The following is a 27,127-nucleotide window of genomic DNA, read 5'->3' as shown; positions in this document are numbered from 1 at the left end:
GAATGGAAAAAGATGTTACAATATATCGCAAACTTGTTCATTCCATGCCTAGTAGACTTGGTGCCGTCCTTAAAAATCATGGAGGCCATACATATTACTAGATGTAGTAGTTTTTTGATGTGAGGTGTATTGATTTTTACATCAACTACTTTGAATAAAGCTAAAGATTTTGTAATGAAAGTCATAGTATTAAGCTTACTTTCATGTTATGGGTTAAAAATTCTTACTGAATGAAACTTGGTGTTGTCCAAAACATTTAAATTGTTCTTTTATTCAGTGAGACATTGATTAAAATCTTACTTTTCAAAGGGGTGTACTCATTTATGCTGAACGCTATATGTTCCAGCAGAATGTAACAGCTAAGCTTACATTTGTCTAGAGGGCACAATCGCTATCGCATTAGAAAGCACAGTCGTGTATATTTTCGGTTGAATTTTGCTGAAATATTTGTATGAATCCTCTGCTGATTAAATTGCTAAGAAGATAGAACAGAAAGTAGAAAGACATAATTTTGAGCTGCAGTCAAAAGAAATCTAGAGTGATTGAAAACCCCCAAAAGTTTGTTTTTCTTGAAGTACTGCTTTGTTGTGACATTTGGAGACGAGCGGAGTAGGTATTGTACAGCGCACATCAGCGTGTCTTCACTCTGTCAAACAGTTTTCCTATGCAGACAACTCAGAACAAAGTAAAATATTTATTTACTGAATAGGAAAGCCCTCGGCCAAGCTGCCCTGGACATAATTACGAGCAGTCATGTAAGGATCAGCTGAACTTCACTCATCTGGATTGATGTTCCACACATTTTTAAATTTGATTTTCCTCGAAGACGGCTTAACGCTTTGTAGACAACTGTCTTGCTCAGCTCTCCAGCATCATTCACCGTTCATTACATTCTCAGTCAATTCCAGGATACATATAAATGATCTTATTTTTAAATGGGCTGTTCAGGATTTTAAAACATGGCTGCTTTGTTTTACAAAGCGCGCCATATCTGACCATGAATTATGCGTTGTATTGAGACACATTTCATTCACTGCAATGGAGCTGATTTCCATGACCTAATCATAGACAATCCCCTTTACAGTGGCTCTGCGCAGGGCAGATGGGATGTTGGTGACCTAGTGGTGGACCCAGGAATGGGAATAAAGAGCATATTGCCAAAATTCTCAGTCATTAACAATAAATTTGAAAACTGATACATTTTGTGCATGCTGGAGTAGTTTTCGACCATCCTTTTCAGAATTTGCCATAAATGTCACCTCTGGGATCCTCAACTATTGAGTGACTGGGCTTTCAATTCCCGCCCTCCAAATTCTTCATAATCTTTAGTGGAGATGTAGTGGAGATGTAGCTGTATACAAATGTAAACAGGTACGTGGATGCAACAGCGCAGAGAATGAGGACTCAGTAGTAACTAAACCAACAGATATTTATTTGATTAACACTGATATATGTGGGACCCTCGGCACAATATCAAAGGGTAAAGCAAACAATGGAAATACTGTAAATTATTATACAATGAGAATACAGCAATTCGGCTGTGCTGAGTATTAACACAATTCTATTCTCGCACTATTGTTCTGTTGTTACAAGTGAAAGACTATTATTGTCATGGGTGTCTTGGACCTAATACCTCAACCAAAGGTTCGTCATAGTACTGGGACCTTACCGTACTATTGGGCTCGTCACCATCGTCACTCTCTCTCTCTCTCAGACAATACGAATCGGAAGTTACAACTCACATGAACATTCCTCTTCTGTGGTCTAGTCATTTCCTTCTAGCCTGGCTCTGTGCCCTCTGCTCGGGTCTCCTAGCTCTGGTCTCTCATCTCCGGTTCTGGTCACTTGGCTCTGGATCTGGTCACTTGATTCCTCACTCGAATCTGGATACTCGGTCCTTCACTCCTATTTGGTTACTCGGTTCTGGTCACTCGGTTCCTCACTCAGATCTGGTTACTCGTTTCTTCACTCGGATCTGGTTACTCAATTCTGGTCACACGGTTCCTTCCTCAGATCTGGTTGCTTGGTTCTTTACTTGGATCTGGTTACTCATAATGGCAGCTATAAGCCAACTCTGCTGCACCGCACATTCGTCCTACTACAGGTCCAGGCGCCGACTCCTCCCCTTCTCTGCCCTCCTGGGCCTTTTACAATTAAAAAATGTGCCACAGCTGTCACCTGACCTGGAGTCTCCTCCAATCTCTTCCCCTCAGGAACCAAGTACTTCGTCTTATAGTTTCTGCTGATGCAGTTCTTGCTACTGTCTCTGCATCATTTGACCAGCAGATGGCTGTGCCTGCTTGCCAACACTCTAATAGGCCTCAAACTGTGGAAATCTCTCATTTGTTCAATTCCTTACACAAATGCAACCACTTTTCCTTGCTAATGTACAGAACATGCGTCAATCAGGAGTTTGCTAACAAAGGTCAGGTTTTACTTTCATGTAGCTGTAAAGGTGGTCTCCAGAATCAATTTTACTGGTAGGTCATTAGCATTCCTGTCCAACATTATCCATGTGGAGCATCTTATTGTGAGGTTAAAAGCTGAAAATTAATGCTCAGTAATGTTCACTATATCAGCATCACAATAAATCAGCCTGAGACCAATATATCTTCAAGGATGTAAATATGAACATATTAATGTGTCTAGAAGGGATCCACAAAGGAAACATGTGATGTGGAATGACAGCACTCCGACCTGAGCTCACAATAAAAGGGTCTCACACCTGCAGGTAGAATATTTAAGACAAACACGACTTGTAAACAGTCTTTTATGTACGTGAAGGTATAACTTGTAGATATTGTACAATCAATTATATTTACGACCTCCTGGACCTCCATCAGATTAATCGTGGCTCAGTAAAAGGAAACAGTTGCCAAAGTAACTATGATCTAAATCACCGAGGAACTGAAATGAAAGAACAAAGGGGAAAAAATAAACCAGTGACCCAATGGACAGCTTTTCATGTGTTCTTTATGGAGCCATCAATACTAAAGCGAAGACATTTTTATGCATTACATGCATATTTATGAAGAATACTGCTGCCTGTATTTGGCAACAATCACAGACACGATAGCCACACAATTACAAAGCAGAATACATGACGTGTCCCTGACATTTTTATATATTCCGCATCAGAACTTCTCATCTAATCATGGAGGATGCAAGATTTAATGTTCATTAAAATTATTCAAATTCCTCTGTGATTTGCAATATTTAATTGTATCTAGAGCCTGTTTCCATTTCTCATTCCCATCATTCTTGTTCTCAGAGCAAAACTGATAGCTCAGTTTTTTTTTTACGCACATATGTTAATTGCCTCTTCAGAGAGGAAGAGGACTTGAACTCTATAGCGCCACCTATTGGAAGCAGCAATCCTACAAGTCACAATCGACCCTTTAACGAGTCTTGCAATATGACTTAGGATAATAGCCAAATCAGAATCTAATTTTTTACGCACAGACATTCATGTATCATACTGCCGTATTGCCCATATGAACCAATCTAAATCCACGTTTTTAAAGTACAATTGGGAGCTGAATTTTATATTATTGAGATGATACCTTTTTCTCGGACACAGCTATGATACATGATGTCTTGAGCCTCTGGTCTTGGGGAGCTTGGTACTCATAAATAGAAACCACTGCTGCTCCAGCGCTGCCCATCCTTGGCTGTCCCAGATCTTTCCTGACAGGGCTGCAGCAGTGATGTCTCACCTAAAATATATGACCTCTGCTGCCACCCTGTAAGAATGTGACAGAGACTGTGGTATATCTGCCCATAAAGACAACAATGTGGATATTGACTTGGGTTTTAGTGCGTTTTATTGTATGATGTGAAATGTGTAAAATGTAATGTAAAATGCATAGAGTGTTATAGGTACTGATGCTGCTGTGTGGGTACTGTAAGGTAACATCTAAGGTGACCTGGTTCACTCAGCTCAGGGGTAGGGAAAGTATAGAACATGGTTCAGTGCTTAATTAGTGATAGATAGGTACATTAGAATAGATAAGGCAGTGGCGGTCATTATTAGTGTACACTAATAGGCAGGGGCGGACCTACCGCCCATGCAGCCGGTTCATTGAACGGGGGCCCCCGAGGGAGAGGGGGCCCCTCCAGCAGGGCCGCCATCAGGGCATGACTGCCCTGACTCCAGCATGGGGCCAGGCCGGTCGGGGCCCCCTCGGAGCCCCGTTGGGGCCCCCCTCTTGTGCGTCTCCTCATGGGGTCCCCCCGCAGGACCCCCGCCGTCACATGACCCCCCGCCGTCGCATGACCGGAGATGTCCCTGCGCTCAGCATGGGCCCCCGGCCCCATGCTGAGCGCAGGGACATCTCCGGTCATGTGACGGTGCCGGCACAATGCTTACCCCTCCCTGTGCCTCCGCAGCGTCTTCCGCGTCCTGCATCGGGAATTATATGGGGGGGTGGGTGACATCCTGCATGGGCCATTATAAGGGGGTGGGGTGTGACATACTGCATGGGGCATTATAAGGGAGGTTGGTGTGTGACATCCTGCATGGGGCATTATATGGGGGGTGACATACTGCATGGAGCATTATATGGGGGGGTGTCATCCTGCATGGGCCATTATAAGGGGGTGGGGTGTGACATACTGCATGGGGCATTATAAGGGAGGGTGGTGTGTGACATCCTGCATGGGGCATTATATGGGTGTGTGTGACATACTGCATGGAGCATTATATGGGGGTGTGTGACATACTGCATGGGGCATTATAAGAGGGGGAGGGGGGAAGTGACGTCCTGCATGGGGCATTATAAGGGAGGTGGTGTGTCATCCTGCATGGGGCATTATAAGAGGGGAAGGGGGGAAGTGACATCCTGCATGGGGCATTATAAGAGGGGAAGTGGGGAAGTGACATCCTGCATGGGGCATTATAAGGGAGGGGGGAAGTGACATCCTGCATGGGGCATTATAAGGGAGGGGGTGTGAAATCTTGCATGGGGCATTATAAGAGGGGGAGGGGGGAATTGACATCCTGCATGGGGCATTATAAGAGGGGAAGGGGGGAAGTGACATCCTGCATGGGGCATTATAAGAGGGGAAGGGGGGAAGTGACATCCTGCATGGGGCATTATAAGGGAGGGGGAAAGTGACATCCTGCATGGGGCATTATATGGGAGGGGGTGTGACATCCTGCATGGGGCATTATAAGAGGGGGAGGGGGGAATTGACATCCTGCATGGAGCATTATAAGGAGGGTGGGTGTGTGACATCCTGCATGGGGCATTATAAGGAGGGGGGGTGTGTGACCTCCTGCATGGGGCATTATAAGGGAGGGGGTGGTTTGACATACTGCATGGGGTATTGAAAAGGGGGAAAGTGACATCCTGCAAGGGGCATTATATGGGGGGGAGAGGTGACATCCTGCATGGGGCATTTTATGGGGGGTAGAGGTGACATCCTGCATAGGGCATTAAAAGGGGGGTGTCATCCTGCATGGGGCATTATAAGGGGGAAACGGCCTGCATGGAGTGTTACATGGGGGCCAATATTCTGTATGGAGCGTTATATGGGGGCCAATATTCTGTATGGAGCGTTATATGGGGGTCAGTATTCTGTATGGAGCTTTATATGGGGGACAGTATTCTGTATGGAGCGTTATATGGGGGCCAGTATTTTGTATGCAGTGTAATGGGGCATTATAAGGGGGGAACAGCCTGCATGGAGCGTTATATGGGAGCCAATATTCTGTATGGAGCGTTATATGGGGGTCAGTATTCTGTATGGAGCTTTATATGGGGGACAGTATTCTGTATGGAGCGTTATATGGGGGCCAGTATTTTGTATGCAGTGTTATATGGGGACCAGTATCCTGTATGGAGCGTTATATGGGGACCAGTATCCTGTATGGAGCATTATAAGGGGGTCAGTATCCTGTATGGAGCATTATATGGTGCCCATAATACTGTATGGAGGACTATACTGTCTGGTCTGCACTGTGCGCTGTGAGGATTCGCCGCTTTCTGAGCTATTGTAGAATTTACAATAGATATCGCTCATGTAATGTAAGAAGTGAAATCCTTGGCCTTGTACTATATATATATATTTCTCTGCGGTATCTGTGCATCATGAATCATGGTATGTGTTAAAGGGGCCCACTGAAACTCTGTCGCCCAGGGCCCACAAAAACCTGGAGCCGGCCCTGGGGGTAAGTATAACAAGTTTTATTTTTTTTAAATACAATTAATTAACTAGGAGTGGGGGGAATCAGAGATGCACGGGGGGATGAGATATGCACGGGGAGGGGGCCCTTCATGCCCCCTATGAAGGGCAGGGGGGGGCCCCAAAAAATTCTTGCACAGGGGCCCACTACAGTCTGTGTCCGCCCCTGGTAATGGGAATAGTATCGGATACAGTTAAATGTTTATCCAGTCCAGCATGGTAGGGGTTGAGGTCAAGTAAAAAGGGGAATCACTTCCTAGTTTAGTTAGTGAAAGTGTGAGTTTCGTGTGAAGTTCAGGTTCAAGTTGCAGTGGGCTGGAGGAATGTTGAGTACATATTGTTCTGGCAGCATGAGGTCGTACCAGATTTCCTGCAGACATTTCTGTAACATCCGGGGCCTATGGCCTGAACTAGGCATGGAGTAGTGTGCCTTAATCTCTTCCATACAGAGGAAGCTGGACAGGGGAAATGCTTGAGGGAAATTAAACGGATCTCGGGACTGCTGTGGGGCTGGACGGGAAATCTCTATGGCTAACAGAAGGATCCAGTGTAGGGATAGTCTGAGCTGAACGTAAGCAAGAGCTTGAAATTACTGTGTTGATGAAACTGGAACTGGAGAGTGCTGTGCCCAGTACTGCGTGTTAAAGACTGATGTACTTGAACTGCTCAGTAAAGTTGAACTTGTTAAAATGAACCGGGTATCCCCTGATGTGTTCGCGGCTGGTCCTGGAACCGAAGACGTGGATGCAGCAGAGGCCTCCGATCTGCAAGTGGGTGCAAAGCAAACTTCACAGCACAACAAATATGGACTGGAACACTGTGTGATTGTAATGTGCCAGGGCATGGAGGAGCAGCAGCTCACCCACAGCTACCGACCTGGGCAACTTATTGACCTCAGCTGCTTCATGCTATCTACCTTAGCTGACCATTGTGGTCAGAAGTGGCTGCTTTCTAAAGTCACGGTAACATTGTGCCAAAGTCCACCGAGCAGTGTAATTGGCTTGAAAAATAATATATTAATTACCAATGCATTCATTTTAAAACACCACTCCAGCATTTTATTGCAGAGCTGGAATGGTGCTACTAATGTACGGTCCCATCACTTAGTCTTATACTTACCATCCACCATCTTCTGCTCTTATCTGCGCCGCTCTGATTGGTCTTCAGCAGTTTGTGACCTGCTTGATTGCTCCAGTATGCTTGAGTGAGCCGGAGGTCACTTTTCAATGCAAGTCTATGAGAGCTTCGTTCTGGCCTCGTTTTGGCTCTCATAGACGTACATTGAGAGCTTGTGACTGTTACATCTGACTTCAGTCAGCAGTTGCAGTCACAAGATGGCAGTGTGGGATCGGAGTGGCGCTGGGAACAGCTGAAAACGGCAGGGGGTGAGTATAATATTAGGTTCAGAGATCTTATGTTAATGGCAAAATCCAGCGCTGCAATAAAAAAATATGTTAGAGTAGTGCTTTAATGACCTAGTGATTTTCTGGCATTGAACAGTAATGTATTATATGGTAATGGGAATTTGGACCCACATAGGGCCCCTGCACCATACTATGTGCAACTAATACCGCCACACCTCCTATATCTATGTATCTATACCCCTGTTTATAAGTGTTTCTTGATCTGGCATTCTTGACAAACTTTAAAGGGAGTCTGTTAGAACGAAATAACCATTCAAACCAAGCTCATGTGCTCTGTGCACCCTTATTGATCAGCTCCTTCTTCTTCCTTGATTGACAGCTCTGACTTTACAGGAGCTAGAGAAGGATGGAAATAGTTGGAAAACAAGTAATGCGAAGGTGCATTGTCTGTTTCAGCACCAATCGCTTGTGCTTGGTTTGAACAGTCATTTTGTGCTGATTTGACTCCTTTTAATGGAAGGAATTTCAACATAAATTATTCAGTTTTTCACTGCCATCTATGAACATAGACTAATAGTTGTGATCAAAGCCTATGCAAGTATTTTTGGGTTGACAATATGTTGTGTTTTTAGAGTTGTCTATCTTATATTTTTTGGCTAACGTATACAATTGAATATGATAATTGCTCAGTCGGAGTATGTATACTATATATGAAAATATATTCACTGACAAAACATTGAAGCCAGTACTATAGGTTACCTTATATTAATACACATAATTGTTATAAACTATAAAATTGAAGGAAATGTCCTCATTGTACTGTAGTGAGGCCGTTTGGGAAGAATATCTTTTTCATATGGAGCAACTTGTGTTTAAATGATTATTCTTCATAAGATTGAAGGAAAGTTCAATGTCATTCCACAAATTGATTACACAAATAATTCGCCTGAGATGAATTTTCTCGTCTACACATCTATAGCTACAAACAAACAGCATAATAGGAAATGGATATTAGAAATGCCGAAGGTGCAGTATTTGCATTTGCACAACCTAAAGGAAGAACAGATGGATGCGTTTATTGGCAAACGTATAAAAAAGTCAATAAATATGGATGAATATTAATGCATTGCACATGTGAAGCGCACTAGATCTTGTTGCTGCCTGGATCCGCGGCTCTGTATTATGTCCCATTCTATTGCGGTAGTAAACATGTGCACATCATTTATGACTACATTGTGCTTTATTGGTGCAGTGAGAGGAATACTTAGCATTTTATGTGTTTATTTGTGTGTGTTGTGTTAATGCGTCTGCATGACATTATAGTGGGACACATGGCAGTGCATTTCATGTGACTTTTGCTGTGATAATATCTGATTGCAGGTTGGATAAATGTCTCTGCTTTCTCTTCAGATATTGTAGAAGGAACAGTCAATCATGGCATCGTCCTTAATGAGCAGAAAGGAGTTACTCTGCTTTACTTTGGAAGTTCTAAAAACTCTTGTATAAGTGATCCAAGCATATGTGGACCAGAAGGTTAGTGCTTGGATATTTCTAGCATATTTCCAATTACTGACCATTTGACATTAACATGTTAGATTTAACTGGGCCTTCTAATACAAGCTGCACACATTGCATTTCTTTCAGTTGTCCGTCTTCAAAGATCCCAAAGTCTTCCTTGATATGTTTTTGCTTTGGTCATTTTAACTCCACCTTTATTGTCTGAAATGTGTAGTTGATACCACCATAATGCAGTATTCGATGGCTGCTCTATGCTCTAGGGCTATCTCCTCCTTATGCCTACCTAAAACAGCTGGAGTCTCTTGAACCACATATGCAAATTGACTCTTCCGAGAGGAAGAGGACTTGAATTCTAGTGCCATCTATTTGAAGTAGCAATTCTAAAAGTCAATATCGACCCTTTAACGAGCCTTGTCACATGACTTAGGATAAAAGCCAAACCAGAATCTCAATTTGCAGACATATGTTTCCGGATGTTGCCCTACTTCAGTGCAAAGCATGAGATCTGATGTAGCTGTATGAGAGGCATCTGACTGAGGTCTAAAGGGTAACGTCTCTTTGTGGAGAGTGATATGTCTGATATGCCAGTGCTTCTTCCAATAGGTGGCACTAGAATTCAAGTCCTCTTCCTCTTTGAAGAAGCAATTTGCATATTTAATTTTTCAGTGGAGCATTACATGACCTATAAGTCTCCTTATACTGGCAAGTCAGGCATGTCACTCTTCACAAGGAAAGCCGTTACCCTTTAGATCCCAGTCAGCGGCTTTTCACATAGCCCCATCAGATCTCATGCTTTGCACGTAACACGTGTCTGCAAATTGGGATTGTGGTTTGGCTTTTATCCTAAGTTATATGGCAAGGCTTGTTCAAGGGTTGATATTGATTTTAGGATTGCTACTTCAAAGAGATGACACTAGAGTTCAAGCCTTTTTCCTCTCTGAGGAGGCAATTTGCATATTTAATTTCCCAGAGGAGCATTGCATGGTCTATAAGACTCCTTACACTGGCATGTCCATTCTCCACAAGGAGAGACATTATACCTTGAAATAATGATTCAGAGAGGGGATGCTCTGGAGACTCTGGCTGCTTTATAGAGGGGAAGCTCCACAGACATATCTGTCTTTACATGGACTTTTATGTCACTTCGGTTTCCATGGCCAGTGCAGGGCTGTGGTCATGAGATGAGGGGAGCTCTTGAATAGTAGCTACTGCATCAGGGGTGGAGGGGAACTGGACAATTGAACCAGAATCTACATCCTTCCTGCCGTTCTTGCTGGTTGATCTTTGATGTGGTCATAAATTAACTTTAAAGGAAGTTTAGGAGAATACTTCATTATTAACTCATTCTGCTATGTACTGTGATTCATATAGCCTTTAGAAGCTAAATGGTCCAAATTTGTATTAATGCCCTAAAAATGCTTTTTAGCCAGAAATACGTCCAAATAAAGGGATTGCCCATAACTGCATCAATAATTTGACAGAATCCAAATATTTTTGCTATTCAATTTGCTTGAAAGGGAATCTGTCAGCAGGTTTTTGTTACCTCATCTGAGAGCAGCATAATGTAGGCAAAGAGAAGCTGAATCCAGCGATGTATCACTTAGATTACTGGGTGCAGCCGTTCTGACACTATCAGAGTTTTTAGATTTAGCAATGCAGGAGAGCTGAGAAAGCTAACCCTGAACACACCAGGCTTTCTGTGTACATACTCTATTGACAGTGAGCTGCTTATCACAGGAGGGGTGGAGTTGGACAAGTGCCCACGCGCCAGCTAGTCACAGCAATGATAATCGCCAAGTGATAAAACCTTCAGTCTAAGTAAACAACAGTACACAGCCTGATAAGTGACACATTGTTGAACTCTGTGTCTTAACCCCTACCTCATGCTGTCCTCAAATTACATAGCAAAAACCTGCTGACAGATTCCCTTGAATCTAGCAAAATTCCCTCCAGCCACCATTTTGCTGGATTTGTTTTATGGCCAGAAAGGAGTTAGAAAACATTATGCTCACCTCATCCAGAACCTCATCTGTTCCTCCACATCCATCCTTTGTGCAGCTAGCGATGTTATAATGGGGTGAGATATATCATGATTTCACGTTAGGCTTAGCCCTTGACAGTGACTTCGTGCAGAGGTGTATCTAGGTATTCTTGCACCCGGGGCAAAAATTCAGTTTGGACGTTCCACAGTCCCTCCGCTCACTCTTGGAAAAACTCTACTTTCTGCACCATATCTTCACCAATCACACATTAACAGTTCCCATTGAACACCAGATCACATATATAGCAAGCAGCATTTGTTTTGGCCAAAAGATTTTTTAAGCCGCTACCATGACAAGGAGACTCTTGTGGTTGGACCCTACTCTACTTTAACCTATTAAACATTACTTATAATACCCAATACTCTTTTCGGTATATTTTTATTTATGGGAATGTGTCACATACATTTTTTAAAATGACCAATAATACCACATACAAGGGATAAATACCACCACACTATGACCATATCAAATATTACCACCACATAGTGACTGAATAATACCACATACAAGGGACAAATACCGCCACACCATGACCAGACCACATATTACCACCACATAGTGACCGAATAATACCACATACAAGGGACAAATACCGCTACACCGTGACCAGACCACATATTACCACCACCAAACCACATATTACCACCACATAGTGACCGAATAATACCACATACAAGGGACAAATACCGCCACACCGTGACCAGATCACATATTACCACCACATAGTGACCGAATACTACAATACTGATCATTAATAAAAAACAGAATACTAATATTACCATAAGTACCATTATACACAGGATCTCTGTACATAGTACACAGTGTCAGTGTACAGGTAACACACTGACTCACAGGTGACGTCTCTAGTTGAAGTCTTTCATCTTCGCTTTTCCTCTTTACCCATCGCAGACCGCCATCACATCTTCCAACCAGGACTCATCTCTGCATAAAATAACACAGTTATACAGAGCAGCTTACAAAGCACATTCCCCAATTTTCCCAACTTCTACACTACACCAGATGAAGAAAAAAAGTGACATAGTGCTGCCATGCACAGAAACTGGACCCCCCTCACTGAAAACAATATCGTCAGAAATAAAATACATCACAGCAGTAATAATATCCTTTAATTAGCCCTTACAGTATTAATGTCCCATATCTTGCCCCCATGTCTCCATCCTGCCCCCTTTGTCTCCATAATTAGCCCCTATAGTAATAATGTCCCACATCCTGCCCCCATGTCTCTCCATCCTGTCCCCATGTCTCTCCATCCTGTCCCCATGTCTCCATTCTGCCCCCATGTCTCAATTCTGCCCCCCATGTCTCCATTTTGCCCCCATGTCTCCATTCTGCCCCCCATGTCTCCATTCTGCCTCCATGCTTCCATTCCACCCCCATGTCTCCATTCTGCCCCCATGTCTCCATTCTGCCCCATGTCTCCATTCTGCCTCCATGTTTCCATTCTGTCCCCCCATGTCTCTCCACCCTGCCCCCATGTTTCCATTCTGCCCCCCCTGTTTCCATTCTGCCCTTATGTCTCTCCATCCTGCCCCCATGTTTCCATTCTGCCCCCAATGTCTCACATTCTGTCCCCATGTCTCCATTCTGCCCCCATGTCTCCATTCAGCCCCCCATGTCTCCATTCTGCCCCCCATGTCTCTCCATCCTTCCCCATGTCTCTCCATCCTGCCCCCATGTCTCTCCATCCTTCCTCATATCTCTACATCCTGCTCCCATGTCTCTCCATCCTGCCCCCATGTCGCCATTCTGCCCCCCATGTCTCCATTCTGCCCCCATGTCTGCATTATGCCCCCCATGTTTCCATTCTGCCCCCCATGTTTCCATTCTGCCCCCATGTCTCCATTCTGCCCCCATTGTCTCCATAATTAGCCCCTACAGTAATAATGTCCCACATCTTGCCCCCATGTCTCCATCCTGCCCCCATTGTCTCCATAATTAGCCCCTACAGTAATAATGTCCCACATCCTGTCCCCATGTCTCCATCCTGCCCCATGTCTCTTAATCCTGTCCCCATGTCTCCATTCTGCCCCCATGTCTCTCCATACTGCCCCAGTGTCTCCATTCTGCCCCCATGTCTCTCCATCCTGCCCCCCCATGTTTACAGTCTGCCCCCCATGTCTCTCCATCCTGCCCCCATGTCTCCATTCTGCCCCCCATGTCTCCATTCTGCCCCCCATGTCTCTCCATACTGCCCCAATGTCTCCCATTCTGCCCCCAATGTCTCACATTTTGCCTCCATGTTTCCATTCTGCCCTCAATGTGTCACATTCTGCCCCCCAATGTCCCCCATGTTTTCATCCTGCCCCCAATGTCCCCTGTGTTTTCATCCTGCCCCCAATGTCCCCCGTGTTTTCATCCTGCCCGCATGTTTTCTGCGGCTGCCCCCAATGTTCCCCATCCTGTCCTGGTGCGGCTTTAAAACAAAAAAGTCTCTTCTTACCTTGCGGTGCACCCGCAGTGTCCTGTTCTGCCATTGCCGGAAGTATGATCGCTGGCGTATGGCGGTGACGTCATACACCAGCGACGTGCACTCTGACATCAGCCCCCGGCCAATCACTGTGATTGGCCGGCGGATGTTAACTATTCCCGCAAGCTTCCCGCATGGCAATAGATTTAAAGTGAACTTGCGTCTGAGGATGCAGGTTCACTGGACCGGCAGAATGCTGCCGCTCAGGCCCAGTGAGCACAAGAACGGGGCACCGACCGGGCCCTCTCTGCTCGCCGGGCCCCATACGCCAGTAAGGGCAGTAATGTCCTGATGGCGGCCCTGCCACTCACTGCATCCCTTACACAAAATATGACCCCCACACTGTCTCTCTTATGGTACATGCTCTCCACACTGCCCTCTCCTTACCATACTTAGCCTCCTCTTCACACTGTCCTCTCACACTGTGTCCCCCCTATAGGGCCCAGTCTCTATACTGTGACCCCTCTTCACACTCCTCCTCCTTGGGTTACTGTCCCCTCCTGGCTGTGATCTTACACTGCCCACCCATACTACACCCCCACACTACTCAGTCTCCACTCTGTGCCCACTCACACTTTTATCTCCCCATACTGACTCCTCACATGTTTCCCCCTCCCCTCCTCATACTGTCTTCTCTCACATCCCCTGCTAACCATACTGTCTCCTCATATATTTACCCCCTCACACATCCCACCCAATTCCCCATACTGTGTCTGCACACATCACATCACCTTCGCTCCCCATACTGTGTCTGCATACATTCCCCTCCTTCACTCCCCATATTGCGTACGCACCCATCCTCCCCATTCTGTGTCCGCACCAATCACCCACACTAAAAATATCCCCCCCACTCTCCCCACACTAAATCTCCCCCCAGCCATACAATAAATCTCCCCCACACTAAATTTTCCCCCAGCATACAATAAATCTTCCCCCAGCCACACCATAAATCACCCCCCATAATAAATCTCCCCCCAGTCATACCATAAGTCACCCCCCACAGTAAATCTCCCCCAGCCATACCATAAATCACCCCCATAGTAAATCTCCCCCAGCCATACCATGAATCACCCCCATAGTAAATCTCCCCCTAGCCATACCATAAATCACCCCAATAGTAAATCTCCCCCAGCCATACAATAAATCACCCCCCATAGTAAATCTCCCCCAGCCATACAATAAATCACCCCCCATAGTAAATCTCTCCCCACGGCAAATCTCCCCCATAATAAATCTCTCCCCATAGTAAATCTCCCCCAGCCATACAATATATCACCCCCATAGTAAATCTCCCCCCAGCCATATCATAAATCACCCCCATAGTAAATCTCCCTCAACCATACAATAAATCACCCCTATAGTAAATCTCCCCCCAGCCATACCATAAATCACCCCCATAGTAAATCTCCCCCCAGCCATATCATAAATCACCCCCATAGTAAATCTCCCTCAGCCATACAATAAATCACCCCTATAGTAAATCCCCCCCCAGCCATACCATAAATCACCCCCATAGTAAATCCCCCCCCCAGCCATACCATAAATCACCCCCATAGTAAATCTCCCCCCAGCCATGCCATAAATCTCCCACCATAGTGAATCCCCCCCACAATAAATTTTCACCTCCATTACATCTTCGGTGTCTTCAGCTCTGGAGCTCAGAGCAGTTACCACCAATGTGCACCTCTGCAGCGCCTGTGAGTGACGTCAGCAGCGTGATCACATAACCTGATCACGCTGCTGGCATCGCTTTGACCCGGAGGTCAGAGCTTCAATTGTACCCGTGTCTGAAAGACGTGAGTACAATTGAACACTGGGAGCCGGCGCGCTGCAGCTTCTCTGAGCAGGTGTCAGCTTGACAGCCTGCTCAGAGAACTGCCGACTCTCAGTCTGGGGGGTGGCAAAATGCAGCTGCCAGGGGAGACACATCGGACCGCCGCATTAGGCGGGCTGACTTCACCCCCCTGTCGACTGCCCCCCCTAGATACGCCTCTGGCTTTGTGTGATATCATAACATGAGTTTCCCTACAATGTCATAATGTTGCATGAGGCCTAATGAGTGCTGGTAGCACATTCAATTCATATAAAAAAAAAATTCATACAAATCAAATTTTCTGGCCAAATTTGAGCAAATCTGTTGAATTTGTATTTTCACAGATTTGCTAATCTCATTCCTTATCAGATCAGTGTGCATGCCAGGAGACAGACCCCCATCAATCTACCATCGATGATCAACCCTAAGGTATTGCAGATCAGTTCCTATATAGATGAAAAGGAGCTAATCTGCGATACCTGGGAGCAGCCTCTAAGTAGCGTACAGGGCAGTGGGTTCCAGCTGGTTTGTGGGGGTGCTGGTTGTCGGACCCCACAAATCCAGTATTGATGACCTATTCTTTAAGTGCACATATCCTTTAAGCCTTATTTATGTAAGACTTAGATAACCCTTTTAATATGCTGAACTTTTATATTGTTAATGAGTACAAAGGCAACATTATCAGATTATAAGGGGTTTTACTATATTGATGTGCTATCCTTAGGATAAGCGATAAGACATCAATATAAAATTGGTAGAGGTCCAATATCTGGCACCACTAGTGATCAGTCAATGGAATGGGCTGTGACTAGACAGTGAGCTCTGCATTCTCACCATTGTATACCAGGAACAGCTCTGTATTTTTGGTAGTGCCTGTGTCTGTTATTGCACTTAGGCATAGGCTTTTTAATCAAAAGCGATCACATACGTTTTTTTGAAGAGTATGTATTTAAACTTATTTTTCAACTTATTTTTTATTCTATTCTATTATTTATTTATTTTTTTCTATTATTTATCTTCTATTATAGTACATGTCTTGTAACTTGTAATTCTTTTTTATTTCAAAACCAGGTGTGTCGTTCTCATTTTTTTGGAAAATCCAGGACCAAGAGCAAAGGAAACAACAGGATACCTATGCCCACAATACCTATCATACACCTTCTCAGAACGGAGGCCATAAGGCCTTTGGAAAAAAAGTAACTTCTTATGGTTTTGAAATCTATTCAGATGAACATGATGGATATGTGGAGGTTTACACACGTGGTAACTCCAAGGTCTGGAAAGCAAGCATTAAAGCTCCAGGTATTGGTCATCCATAGTCTTACACTAGATTCGTTTTCATAAATTGGCCTTGGTGTGTTCAAAGGTACATGTACCTCAGGGTTCTGCTATGGGACCCACTGGAGATTGGAGGTCCAACTATAGTTGGATGTCTTACCTCATTCAATAGGTGGTGGGCACCTATAAAGGGTTTGAAAATAATTCTGAGGAATCAACCCAAAGATCATAGAAAGGAGACTTGGATAAATTTCTCCTCTGTAAGTTGGGTTGGTGTGTGGTGGCTTCAACCAATATTAGAAGAATGACCCTGTTTTAACCTTTTCCATGGGTTCCTCCTCTTCGCCTATGTTCCTATACTGTATATGTGTAATATGATAATCATCACATACCTGTATTTCAGATGTTTTCTAAAATCCGGGAAGTTTCATGGTTATGCTACATGCTTTCTTTATCACTGCCATACCTTTAAAAGTATTAGACAGACAAACCTTTCAGCAGTTTTTCCAGCCACAATATGAATCTAATAGTCCAAAAATACAGTAAGTTATGAATCGAGAGTAGTTATTGTGACTGTTCATATTCCAGAACAGTTTCTAAATTTGGAAATTTCACCATATTCTCTACATTATTACTCTGAGAGACATGACATTGAAAATAAAATCATGTAAGTTATTATTCCAAGTTTGGGGCATTGTAAATAAGGGTTAAATTGACAATTATATTAAATCTACTCTCTCTTTTAATAAAAGGAGATTTATGTGCAGTGAACCACCATGGGATGCTCAATGCTTTACATATTATCTGCGTGCAAATCCATCTTATTAAAATAATACTGGTAGCAGCAGATTTCACAACACATGGGCTTCTTTTATAGTAATTTCTCCCTAGTTGTCAGTCACATCCCAGTTGCTCAGAATTTTGCCCATTTGCAGTCGAGGTGAGGATGTATGTTTAGTATTAGATGCTATTAATGGCAAAAATTAGTCGCACACAATACTACCACAGCAGTACCAGCTTGTTGGGTATTCTATTCCAAAACCATGAACTTGAAAAGGAGTTTTTCAAGTGTAACTTTTATTTAGCCCAAATTCTCTGGGTAAAAATTACATCGTCATGACTGCGAGGCTTAATGATTGACTGCAGTGGTCTAATGCTGTTGTAATGATATCTCCGCTGCAGCCATATCAATGAAGATCAGGACCAGCAATGGAGAAGCAGCACTGGTTAAGCCTATCTGCTTGACGTCAAGGTCTGGCTCACAATCGTTTAAATTTAGGTGTTTGAATGGGGTTCAGTTCAGGGTTTAATACAGCCATTTCTTCCTTTCCTTTCTTCCTTACAACACCATGTCTTTATGGACCTTGCTTTGTGCAAAATGGCTTATCCATAGTCATATTTATAGCATACAATTGTCTAAAATATATTTGTATGCTGTAAGTTTACCCTTCACTAAAAATAGGGGTCTGGCCCAAACACTGAAAAACAACCTGAAAACATTATTTGTCCTCCACTAAATTTTACAGTAGGTGCTCTGCATTCCAGGAAGATGGCTTTTTACTGGATATTCGGGAACTCCAGAATTATCCATCTGACTGTCAGCTGGTCCATTGGTGGCATCATTTACATTCCTCCAGCTGATGCTTGCCATTGCACAAAGTCTTGTTTCCCCCATAATTGGCCTTTTGAGTAAGAACATGGTCTGTGTATGAGGTCTTTCACAGATAAATACCGCAGTGGCCTTATCTTCAGTCATAAACAGAAATGACAAATAACACATGTTATCCTTGGCAAGAGAAGATAGAAGGAGGAAAAAGAACAGAGAGCGCTGCCTGAGCGTAGTAATTAATTGTAACACTGTGGAAAGGTGAAGTGTATGTAATGAACTCCCCCAAAGTGGTTGTGCTGGACAGGCACAACACTGGCAGAAAATTTAGAAGAGGACTGGAGTTTCTCCTCCGGTATGCTGCTCATCCAATGCTGTGGTAGTGTGCTTTTCCTGGCCCTGAAGCCACTCCACGTGGAGGTATACAAGGAGAGAAGAACTTGGAATGGCGCTTTCGTTTGAATGTGGAGATCAGACAATCCATACATTCATATTAAATTTATTGGTTTTAAAAACAGATTTTACTGTCAAACCACATTTACCATAAAAAACTTTTAAAAAGACGACACGTTTCAACTTCTATGAGTGTTCATCAGGTGTCTGATGAAGACTCATAGAAGTTGAAACGCGTTGTGTCTGATCTCCACATTCAAAAGGAAGCTCCATCCCAAGTTCTTCTTATTTTTCTTAAATGACACATTGTGTTAACTGAAGCTGCAGTAAAAGATAATCTCGACGCTGCTACATCTGGTAGTAGTTTGCCACACAAAGTTGATCAGTCTTTCTATTAGTGTGTATGCGGTTGCCTTTGTACTGTATATATAAATATACATCATTTATATACTTATTTATACAGCACTGTGCAAAATTTTTCGGCAGATGTGGAAAAAATGCTGCAAAATAAGAATGCTTTAAAAAAATAGAAGTATTAACAGCCTATTTGTATCTCTTAACAAAATGCAAAGTGAATGAACAAAAGAGAAATCTAAATCAAATCTATATTTGATGTGACCACCCTTTAAAACAGCATCAAAGCATTAATTCTTCTAGGTATACTTGCACACAGTTTGTGAAGGAACTCGGCAGGGAGGTTGTTCCAAACATGTTGGAGAACTAACCACAGATCTTCTGTGGATGTAGACTTGCACATATTCTTCTGTCTCTTCATGTAATCCCAGACAGACTAGATGATGTTGAGATCAAGGCTCTATGGGGGCCATATCATCACTTCAAGGACTCCTTATTCTTTTTTATGCTGAATATAGTTCTTAATGGCATTAGCTGTAGGTTTGGGTTCATTGTCCTGCTTCAAAATGAATTTGGAGCTGATCAGACACCCCCCTGATTGTATTGCATGATGGATAAGTATCTGCCTGTATTTCTCAGCATTGAGTACAAAAAGAAATGGGCAAGGAGCATAGATGCAGTGGTCAGCCAAAGAAACTAACTGCACCAGATGAAGGACACATCATCTTCACTTCCCTTTCAAATTGAAGGATGTTGAGGAGTGCCATCCTCTCAGAACCGGCAGCAACCAGTGGGCCCAGCTGCACCCAAAAGTCACACATTCAGCATGAAAACAAGACTAATCGACTGAACTACGCACAAAATGGAATAGGAACTGGGGTGCAAAAAAATTGCAGCGGGTGTTATGGACTGATAAGTCCATACCTGCCTAAAACTTTTGTACAGCACTGTATATACAGTCAGGGCCGGCGTCAGCACCCGGCGCACCCGGGCAAATGCCGGGGCCCTGAGCAGGCAGAGGGGCCCACTGGCGGTCGCGCACCCCGCTGGGCTATGGGCGGAGGAGAGCGGTGTCAGCGCCCGCCCTTCTCCGCCGCTTGCTCAGGGCCCCGGCAGCTGGATACTTACCTCTCCCCGTGCCTCCGCAGATCAGCTGTCTTCCTGCTCTGCGCTCCCTGTGACGTCTCAGGTCAGAGGGCGCGGTGACGTCTTTACACCGCGCCCTCCCCTGAGCCGTCACAGGGAGCGCTGAGCGGGAAGACGCCGACAACGCTGGAGTTCGGACCCGAGCAGCGGGCAGCAGGTAGCAGGTAGCAGAAGGGAGGTGAGTATTTGATTTTTTTTTTTTACTGTATGGTGACATGGGGCAGTATAAAGAGAAGGGGGGGGACATTCTGCATGGGGCATTATAAAGAGGGGGGGCATCCTGCATGGGGCATTATAAAGAGGGGGGGTGACATCCTGCATGGGGCATTATAAGGTGGGGAACAGCCTGCATGGGGCATTATAAAGGGGGGGGGGCTGCCTGTATGGGGCATTACGTGGGGGGTAACAGCCTGCATGGAGCATTATAAGGGGGGGACAGTCTGTATGGGGCATTATGTGGGGGGTAACAGCCTGCATGCAGCATTATATGGGGGCCAGTATCCTGTATGGAGCGTTATAAGGGGACCGGTATCCTGTATGGAGCGTTATAAGGGGACCGGTATCCTGTATGGAGCGTTATATGGGGGCCAGTATCCTGTATGGAGTTTTATAAGGGGACCAGTATCCTGTATGGAGCTTTATATGGGGGCCAGTATTCTGTATGGAGCCTTATATGGGGGCCAGTATTCCGTATGGAGCCTTATATGGAGGCCAGTATTCCGTATGGAGCCTTATATGGGGGCCAGTATTCCGTATGGGGCCTTATATGGGGGCCAGTATTCCGTATGGAGCCTTATATGGGGGCCAGTATTCCGTATGGAGCCTTATATGGGGGCCAGTATTCCGTATGGAGCCTTATATGGGGGCCAGTATTCCGTATGGAGCCTTATATGGGGGCCAGTATTCCGTATGGAGCCTTATATGGGGGCCAGTATTCCGTATGGGGCCTTATATGGGGGCCAGTATTCTGTATGGAGCCTTATATGGGGGCCAGTATTCCGTATGGAGCCTTATATGTGGGCCAGTATTCCGTATGGAGCCTTATATGGGGGCCAGTATTCTGTATGGAGCCTTATATGGGGGCCAGTATTCCGCATGGAGCCTTATATGGGGGTCAGTATTCCATATGGGGCCTTATATGGGGGCCAGTATTCTGTATGGAGCGTTATATGGGGGTCAGTATTCCGCATGGAGCCTTATATGGGGGTCAGTATTCCGCATGGAGCCTTATATGGGGGTCAGTATTCCGCATGGAGCCTTATATGGGGGCCAGTATTCCGTATGGAGCCTTATATGGGGGCCAGTATTCTGTATGGAGCATTTTATGGGGGCCAGTCTCCTGTATGGAGCATTTTATGGGGGCCAGTATACTTTGTGGAGCGATTCACCGGTTTCTGAGCTATTGTGGAATTTATAATAGATATCACTCATGTAATGTAAGAAGTGAAATCTTTGCATTGTACTATATATATATATATATATATATATATTTCTCCGCCGTATCTCTGCATCATGAATCGTGGTATGTGTTAAAGGGGCCCACTGAGACTCTTTTGCCCGGGGCCCAGAAAAACCTGGAGCCGGCCCTGTATACAGTACAAATATATATATGCAAATGTGTAAGCTGGAAGAAATGCTTGTGCCCGTGGAAAATAGCCAAGGCTGTCCCACACTTGCTGTCCCACCCCTTTCATTGAATGGTTATAAAGCATGAAAACCTCCTTGGTGAGTACCTCTGCTTACCTATTTCCCAACATTGCATTTCTGAATATTGGCTTCAGTTTAGCACCTGAGGTTGAATACAGAAGAGGTGTACTTTAGAATAGTACTTCTTATGTTCAGTGCTGAAAGGATCAAGCACCTTAGAATAGCACTATCTGTCTGACATTATTTTATCCAATGAGCACATTACTAAGGTGTTTTTCTGTTTCTCTTGTCTTTAAGGTCCCTTTTGGACACACGTCCTGTTTACTTGGACTTCCAGTGAAGGCCTGAAGGTTTTTGTAAATGGAACATTCAATGCGAGTGATTCCAGAGGTCAAGTATCCCAAAGTTACGGGGACAATAATGACAACTTGGTTGTTGGAACAAACAGTGATCTTTCCAAACACTATGTGAATGGAGCTTTCGATGAATTCATCATATGGGAGAGAGCACTGAATCCACATGAGATCCACCACTATTTTACAGCTGCCATTGGTATGTTATTTTGGTAAGCAATATCAGTGTATGTCGCTTCTTGATTACATGTATATTCATGCATAAAATTGATCCTAGTCAAATATTTATTTATGCAACCTTATTTAGATGAAAAGGTTTATATGGCATTATCTATAATTGATCTGATTGGGAAATCATCATAACATGAGAATGAACAGCCTTAATTTGCAACATTTTGTAATCAACATCTAAATACAGTACCATTGGCAAAACAAATTTGGTAGAATGTTATGGCATAACTACGTTACATACTTATATGACCCTCCAATGATACACAGAATGAAGGAATTTAGCTTTTTGTGATGCAGAGAATTGTAACACTGCTCTGTTCAAGTAAATGGGACTGTTTAAATTATCTTAATAGCGATAGGCATTAAGCACCACTGTGAAGAAGTTGCAGCACTCTGAAAAACTACAAGGGTCTTGGCGGCTAATCCCCACAGATTGATAAGTAATGGTAAATTCAAGAGATATGCTGTTATTTCCATGGTAGGAAAACCTTTGTAATAAAAATCCAACTTCACCGTATGAGAAGTAATCCCTAACTGCTGAAAAATATCTGATTCCATACTTCTTAACAATTCTGATTAAGCCAGGAAAAGCTTAATAATAATAATAATTTTATTTATATAGCGCCGACATATTCCACAGCACTTTACAATTAAGCAGGGATATGTACAGACAATATAGACAATACAAAGTAACACATAGTTCTACATTTACAGTAGGAGTGAGGGTCCTGATTGCAAGCTTACAATCTATAAGGAAATACGTTTGTCACCCAGTCATGGCTTTTGTCCAGCCAGGTTTCTGTAATGCCCACCACATCATAATCCATGGCTGACATAAGAGTCTCCAGTTCATTCATTTTGTTTGCAATTTCTTCTTGCATTTGAAAGCAGACAGTTAATACTATTCCCACATTTAGTACTCCTACTCACCTCCCCACTTTCCTTAAATGTCCCAGCCCCCCTAAATCCTCATTAACCCATACTGTCTCACTCTCTCTGTTTACTCTATCTCCTTATTTGGACAACTACCCCCCCCCCAGATCCTAGTTTAAAAGCTCCTCCATCTGCCTGACTATTTTTTCCCCCAGCACAGCTGCACCCTCCCCATTGAGATGCAGCCCGTCCTTACCATAGAGCTTGTAGTCAACAGAGAAGTCTGCCCAGTTCTCCATGAACCCAAACCCTTCATTCTTGCATCAATTTCTGAACCACTTATTTATCACCCTAAGCTCCCGGTGTCTTTCTAGTGACGCTCGTGGCACTGGCAGTATTTCTGAAAACACCACCTTGGAAGTCATGAACTTTAGATTCTCTCCTAGTTCCTTCTAATAATTTTTAAGACCTTTCACTTCCCTCTAACTTTGTCATTGGTACCAATGTGTACCATGACCTCTGGGTTTTCTCCAGCCCCACCCAGCAATCTTTCTATCCGATCCGTAATATGCCAAACCCAAGCACCCGGCAGACAACACACTGTTCGGCATTCACGGTCTCGGCGGCAGGTGACCCTGTCTGTTCGCCAAATTATAAAGTCCCCTACCACCAAGATCGGTCTGGCCTTTGCTGCACTCCTATTTGCCTCCTTCCTACAGCAGTCGTCTTCCTGGTTGCTAGGAGCAATGTCCTGCTGTGGTGATGCTAATCCTGGGCTTGCAATCCTAATATCAGCCAAACAGTCATATTTACAAGGTTGTGCCAGTTCAGGGCTGGGCTCCTTGGCACTTTTCCCCCTACCCTTTCTTCTAGCTGTTACCCAGATATCTACTTCTGGGTCCTGATGTTCCCCACCTAACCCTTCTCTATATCACTGGCCCAGCCAGAGCAAGTTCAGTGAGCTCTAAACTCCTCTCCAGGTTTCTAATGCTACTTAGTGTTGCAATTGGCATATTTAGACCCATTACCTGACATCGAGCACAGATATATTCACTCTCAAACGGCTGTTCAAGCCATGCATACATCTCACAAGATGCACATGGGGATAAACAGTACAGATTAAAGCAGAAAAACAATGGAAAACTAGTAAGGAAGGAAAACGATGTTTATTTGCAGTCCAGCACTTAAAATGCAGCCCCCGCTCCGCTCAGCTGCCCTCGCTTGGAGTCACTGGAAATTTTAGTTCTCCAACCAGCAAGGAACAGGTGTGCCTACTACAAATGCTTAAATCACAAGACACTTAAATCATATGACACTTAAATCACAAGATCTTTTTTTTTTCTTTAACAACATCACAGACAATACACCAAACAAATAAAACAATTACACAGCTATCACAAACTATGATATTGTGTTTAACTATACATATATCTGCAGCCCCCGCACTTAAAATGCAACCCATGCTCCGCTCGGCAGCCATCGGTTGGAGTCACTGGAACTTGCAGTTCTCCAGCCAGCAATGGCATGTAGATTTCTGGATGTGTGATATGTGGGGTGTCCTGGGCATGGAGAAAGTTCTTGACAGAGATGGAAAGAAGGTTGTGGTCAGAGAACGGGAGAGGTGAGTTAGTAAAATCATACCCAGCCAGGAGAAGACCAGTTCCTGAGTATTCCCATCTTCATGTGTAGGAGAGTTAGTAAGCTGTGAAAGGCCGAAGGAGGAGGTAAGAGAAAGAAGATGAGTAGCAGATGTGGAGAGCGGATCATCAATGGGGATGTTAAAGTTCCCCATGATGAGAGTGGGAATGTCACAGGATTGAAAGTATGGAAGCCAGGTAGCAAAGTAATCCAGAAACTGGTTAGATTTGCCTGGAGGGCGAAACATAACTGCTACTTGCAGGGAAAAGGGTTTGAAGAGTCTGATGATGTGGACGTCAAAGGAGGGAAACATAAGTGAAGTTATTGGGGGGATAACCTGGAAAGCACATTGTAATTAAAGGAGCAGACTAGCACCTCCACCTTATCTGCTCTCAGGTCCGGGACTATGTGAAAATTGCAGTCCATCATATGAGAGAGCAGCAGCAGTGGTGGTGTCTGATTGCTGGATTCAGGTTTCAGTGACAGACAGAAGATTATGGGATTTAAAAAGGAAGAAGTCGTGAATGTAAGGGAGTTTGCTGCATGTTTACTGTGAGTTCCAGAGGGCACAATTAAAAGACAGGAGAAGGTGAGCACTGAATGCTGATAAGATTAGCAGGGTTTTTATGTACAGCAGAAGAGAGTTATAAATACTAGTGGAAAGAGGCCTAGGATTAGGGGAGATGTTGCCAGGGACTAGGAGAAAGAGGAAAAAAAAGAAAGACCAGGTGGTTCAATGATTTATGACTGTGTTTTGTGCGCTATATGGTGGATGGCTTGGAGTGATTGATAAATGTCAGTAGTGCCTGAGTGTTGTACATGGGAGAACGGAGGAGAGAGGGACTGATATGGAGAGACTGTGCAGAATGTGTAAAAGGCCGGTAGATGTGCAAGAAAGTAGCCGCTAGGACATAGATGAAACAAAGAGATCTGGAAAATAAATAATGTAGTAGAACTGAACAAGCAGCATGTTTGTGGACATGGCATAGCTTATCTGTCTCCTGCCCTGTCAAACTGCCATGTTTAACTGCATGCACTTGGAAAATATTGCACTTAGAGAGATATTGCACACGTACACCCCAGCACATGTGCTCTCCCTAAGCCAGGTCTGAAAATATAGAAAGTATCTGCTAAGGATCTAACATAAATTTACCTCATTAAATAATTAAGCAGTTAATAAGAGACCAGAGTAGCCATTACTATGCAAGATAAACAAACATCCATGCTGGACAGAGCAGACCATAAACATCAAAGTGATAAAGAAAACTTTGAACATTTACAAATAGACACAGGAACAATTAGAATTGGACTCCATGACTGATTTGGGCTAGCAAAAGCACACACCCAAAAGTGATTATTTTTTGGTGTGTTCCAAAATAATGCAGGCAAGGGTAGGGCTTAAACATCTTGAATTTTTCATTTTAAATGTTCGTAGGTATATTCTTCAAAGTTTTTATCCTCTTAATATATTGCAATCATCATATTATACAGACTGTGTACTTACAGTTGCTCATTTTGCTCTTCTACCCAGCTAATTCTTCTCTTTTCCATTAGGTCTATGACATCACATGATTAATACCTGACTAGCTGAATCCTTCTAAGCTCTATGTAGAAAAAGCAAGTAAATTTTCCCTGTATGAGTCATGAATCACTGCAAAAGTCCCTGGCAGGTGGGAGGAGCGGAGCAGCTGGGTCAGGAGTTGAATAGGGGAATGATTTTTGCAGGGAAAAAGACATCCTGTTTCTACATAGAGCTGAGAAAAAAGAATTAGCTGGGTAATAAGGCAAAATGAGCAATTGTAAGTACACAGTGCTATATAATATGATGACTGCAATATATTATGAGGATAAAAACTTTGATAGGAGTACTTCTTTTAATGGCTGTGTATTTTTTTCATGAGCACAATTGGATCCACTCTTTCAGCTTGTTGTACAGATGTTCTTATTTAAAGGGCACGTATATGGAAAGTTTTATGCGCTCTCTAATATAGTTATAACAGCTCGTGCTTACACTCACATACACTACCCAAGTAAGTGAATGAATATGTACAACAGTGTAGCGTGATAGAATCTTAAAGGGGACCTGTTAGTCTGATCTAAATATCTAAATCAGAGACATGCCGCTATCCTGTATGCCCGGTCACGGTCAAACACACTGCTAGCTCCCTCACCGTTGATTGATATCATGTCTGTGTAA

The 27,127-nt window shown here is 43.8% G+C and overlaps 1 protein-coding gene across 5 annotated transcripts in view; it reads left to right on the top strand.

The window, feature by feature from the left end:
- The window catches only part of ADGRD1 (adhesion G protein-coupled receptor D1), a 1,511,981-nt gene that overhangs the window by 180,394 nt on the left and 1,304,460 nt on the right, over positions 1 to 27,127 (top strand). For all 5 annotated transcript variants that reach the window (XM_073676103.1, XM_073676100.1, XM_073676102.1 and 2 more), the window contains 3 exons: positions 8,961 to 9,083; positions 16,483 to 16,713; positions 22,133 to 22,387. In XM_073676103.1, coding sequence (XP_073532204.1) covers positions 8,961 to 9,083; positions 16,483 to 16,713; positions 22,133 to 22,387 — 609 coding nt within the window. The remainder of the gene's footprint in view (positions 1 to 8,960; positions 9,084 to 16,482; positions 16,714 to 22,132; positions 22,388 to 27,127) is intronic.

The sequence above is a fragment of the Phyllobates terribilis genome, unplaced genomic scaffold (assembly GCF_046119375.1).
Source record: "Phyllobates terribilis strain yellow unplaced genomic scaffold, ASM4611937v1 Scaffold_1__5_contigs__length_1240528914, whole genome shotgun sequence".
In the NCBI taxonomy this organism is placed as follows: domain Eukaryota; kingdom Metazoa; phylum Chordata; class Amphibia; order Anura; family Dendrobatidae; genus Phyllobates; species Phyllobates terribilis.
Note: the sequence above shows the minus strand (reverse complement) of the source record. Positions and strands in the feature narration are given on the sequence as shown.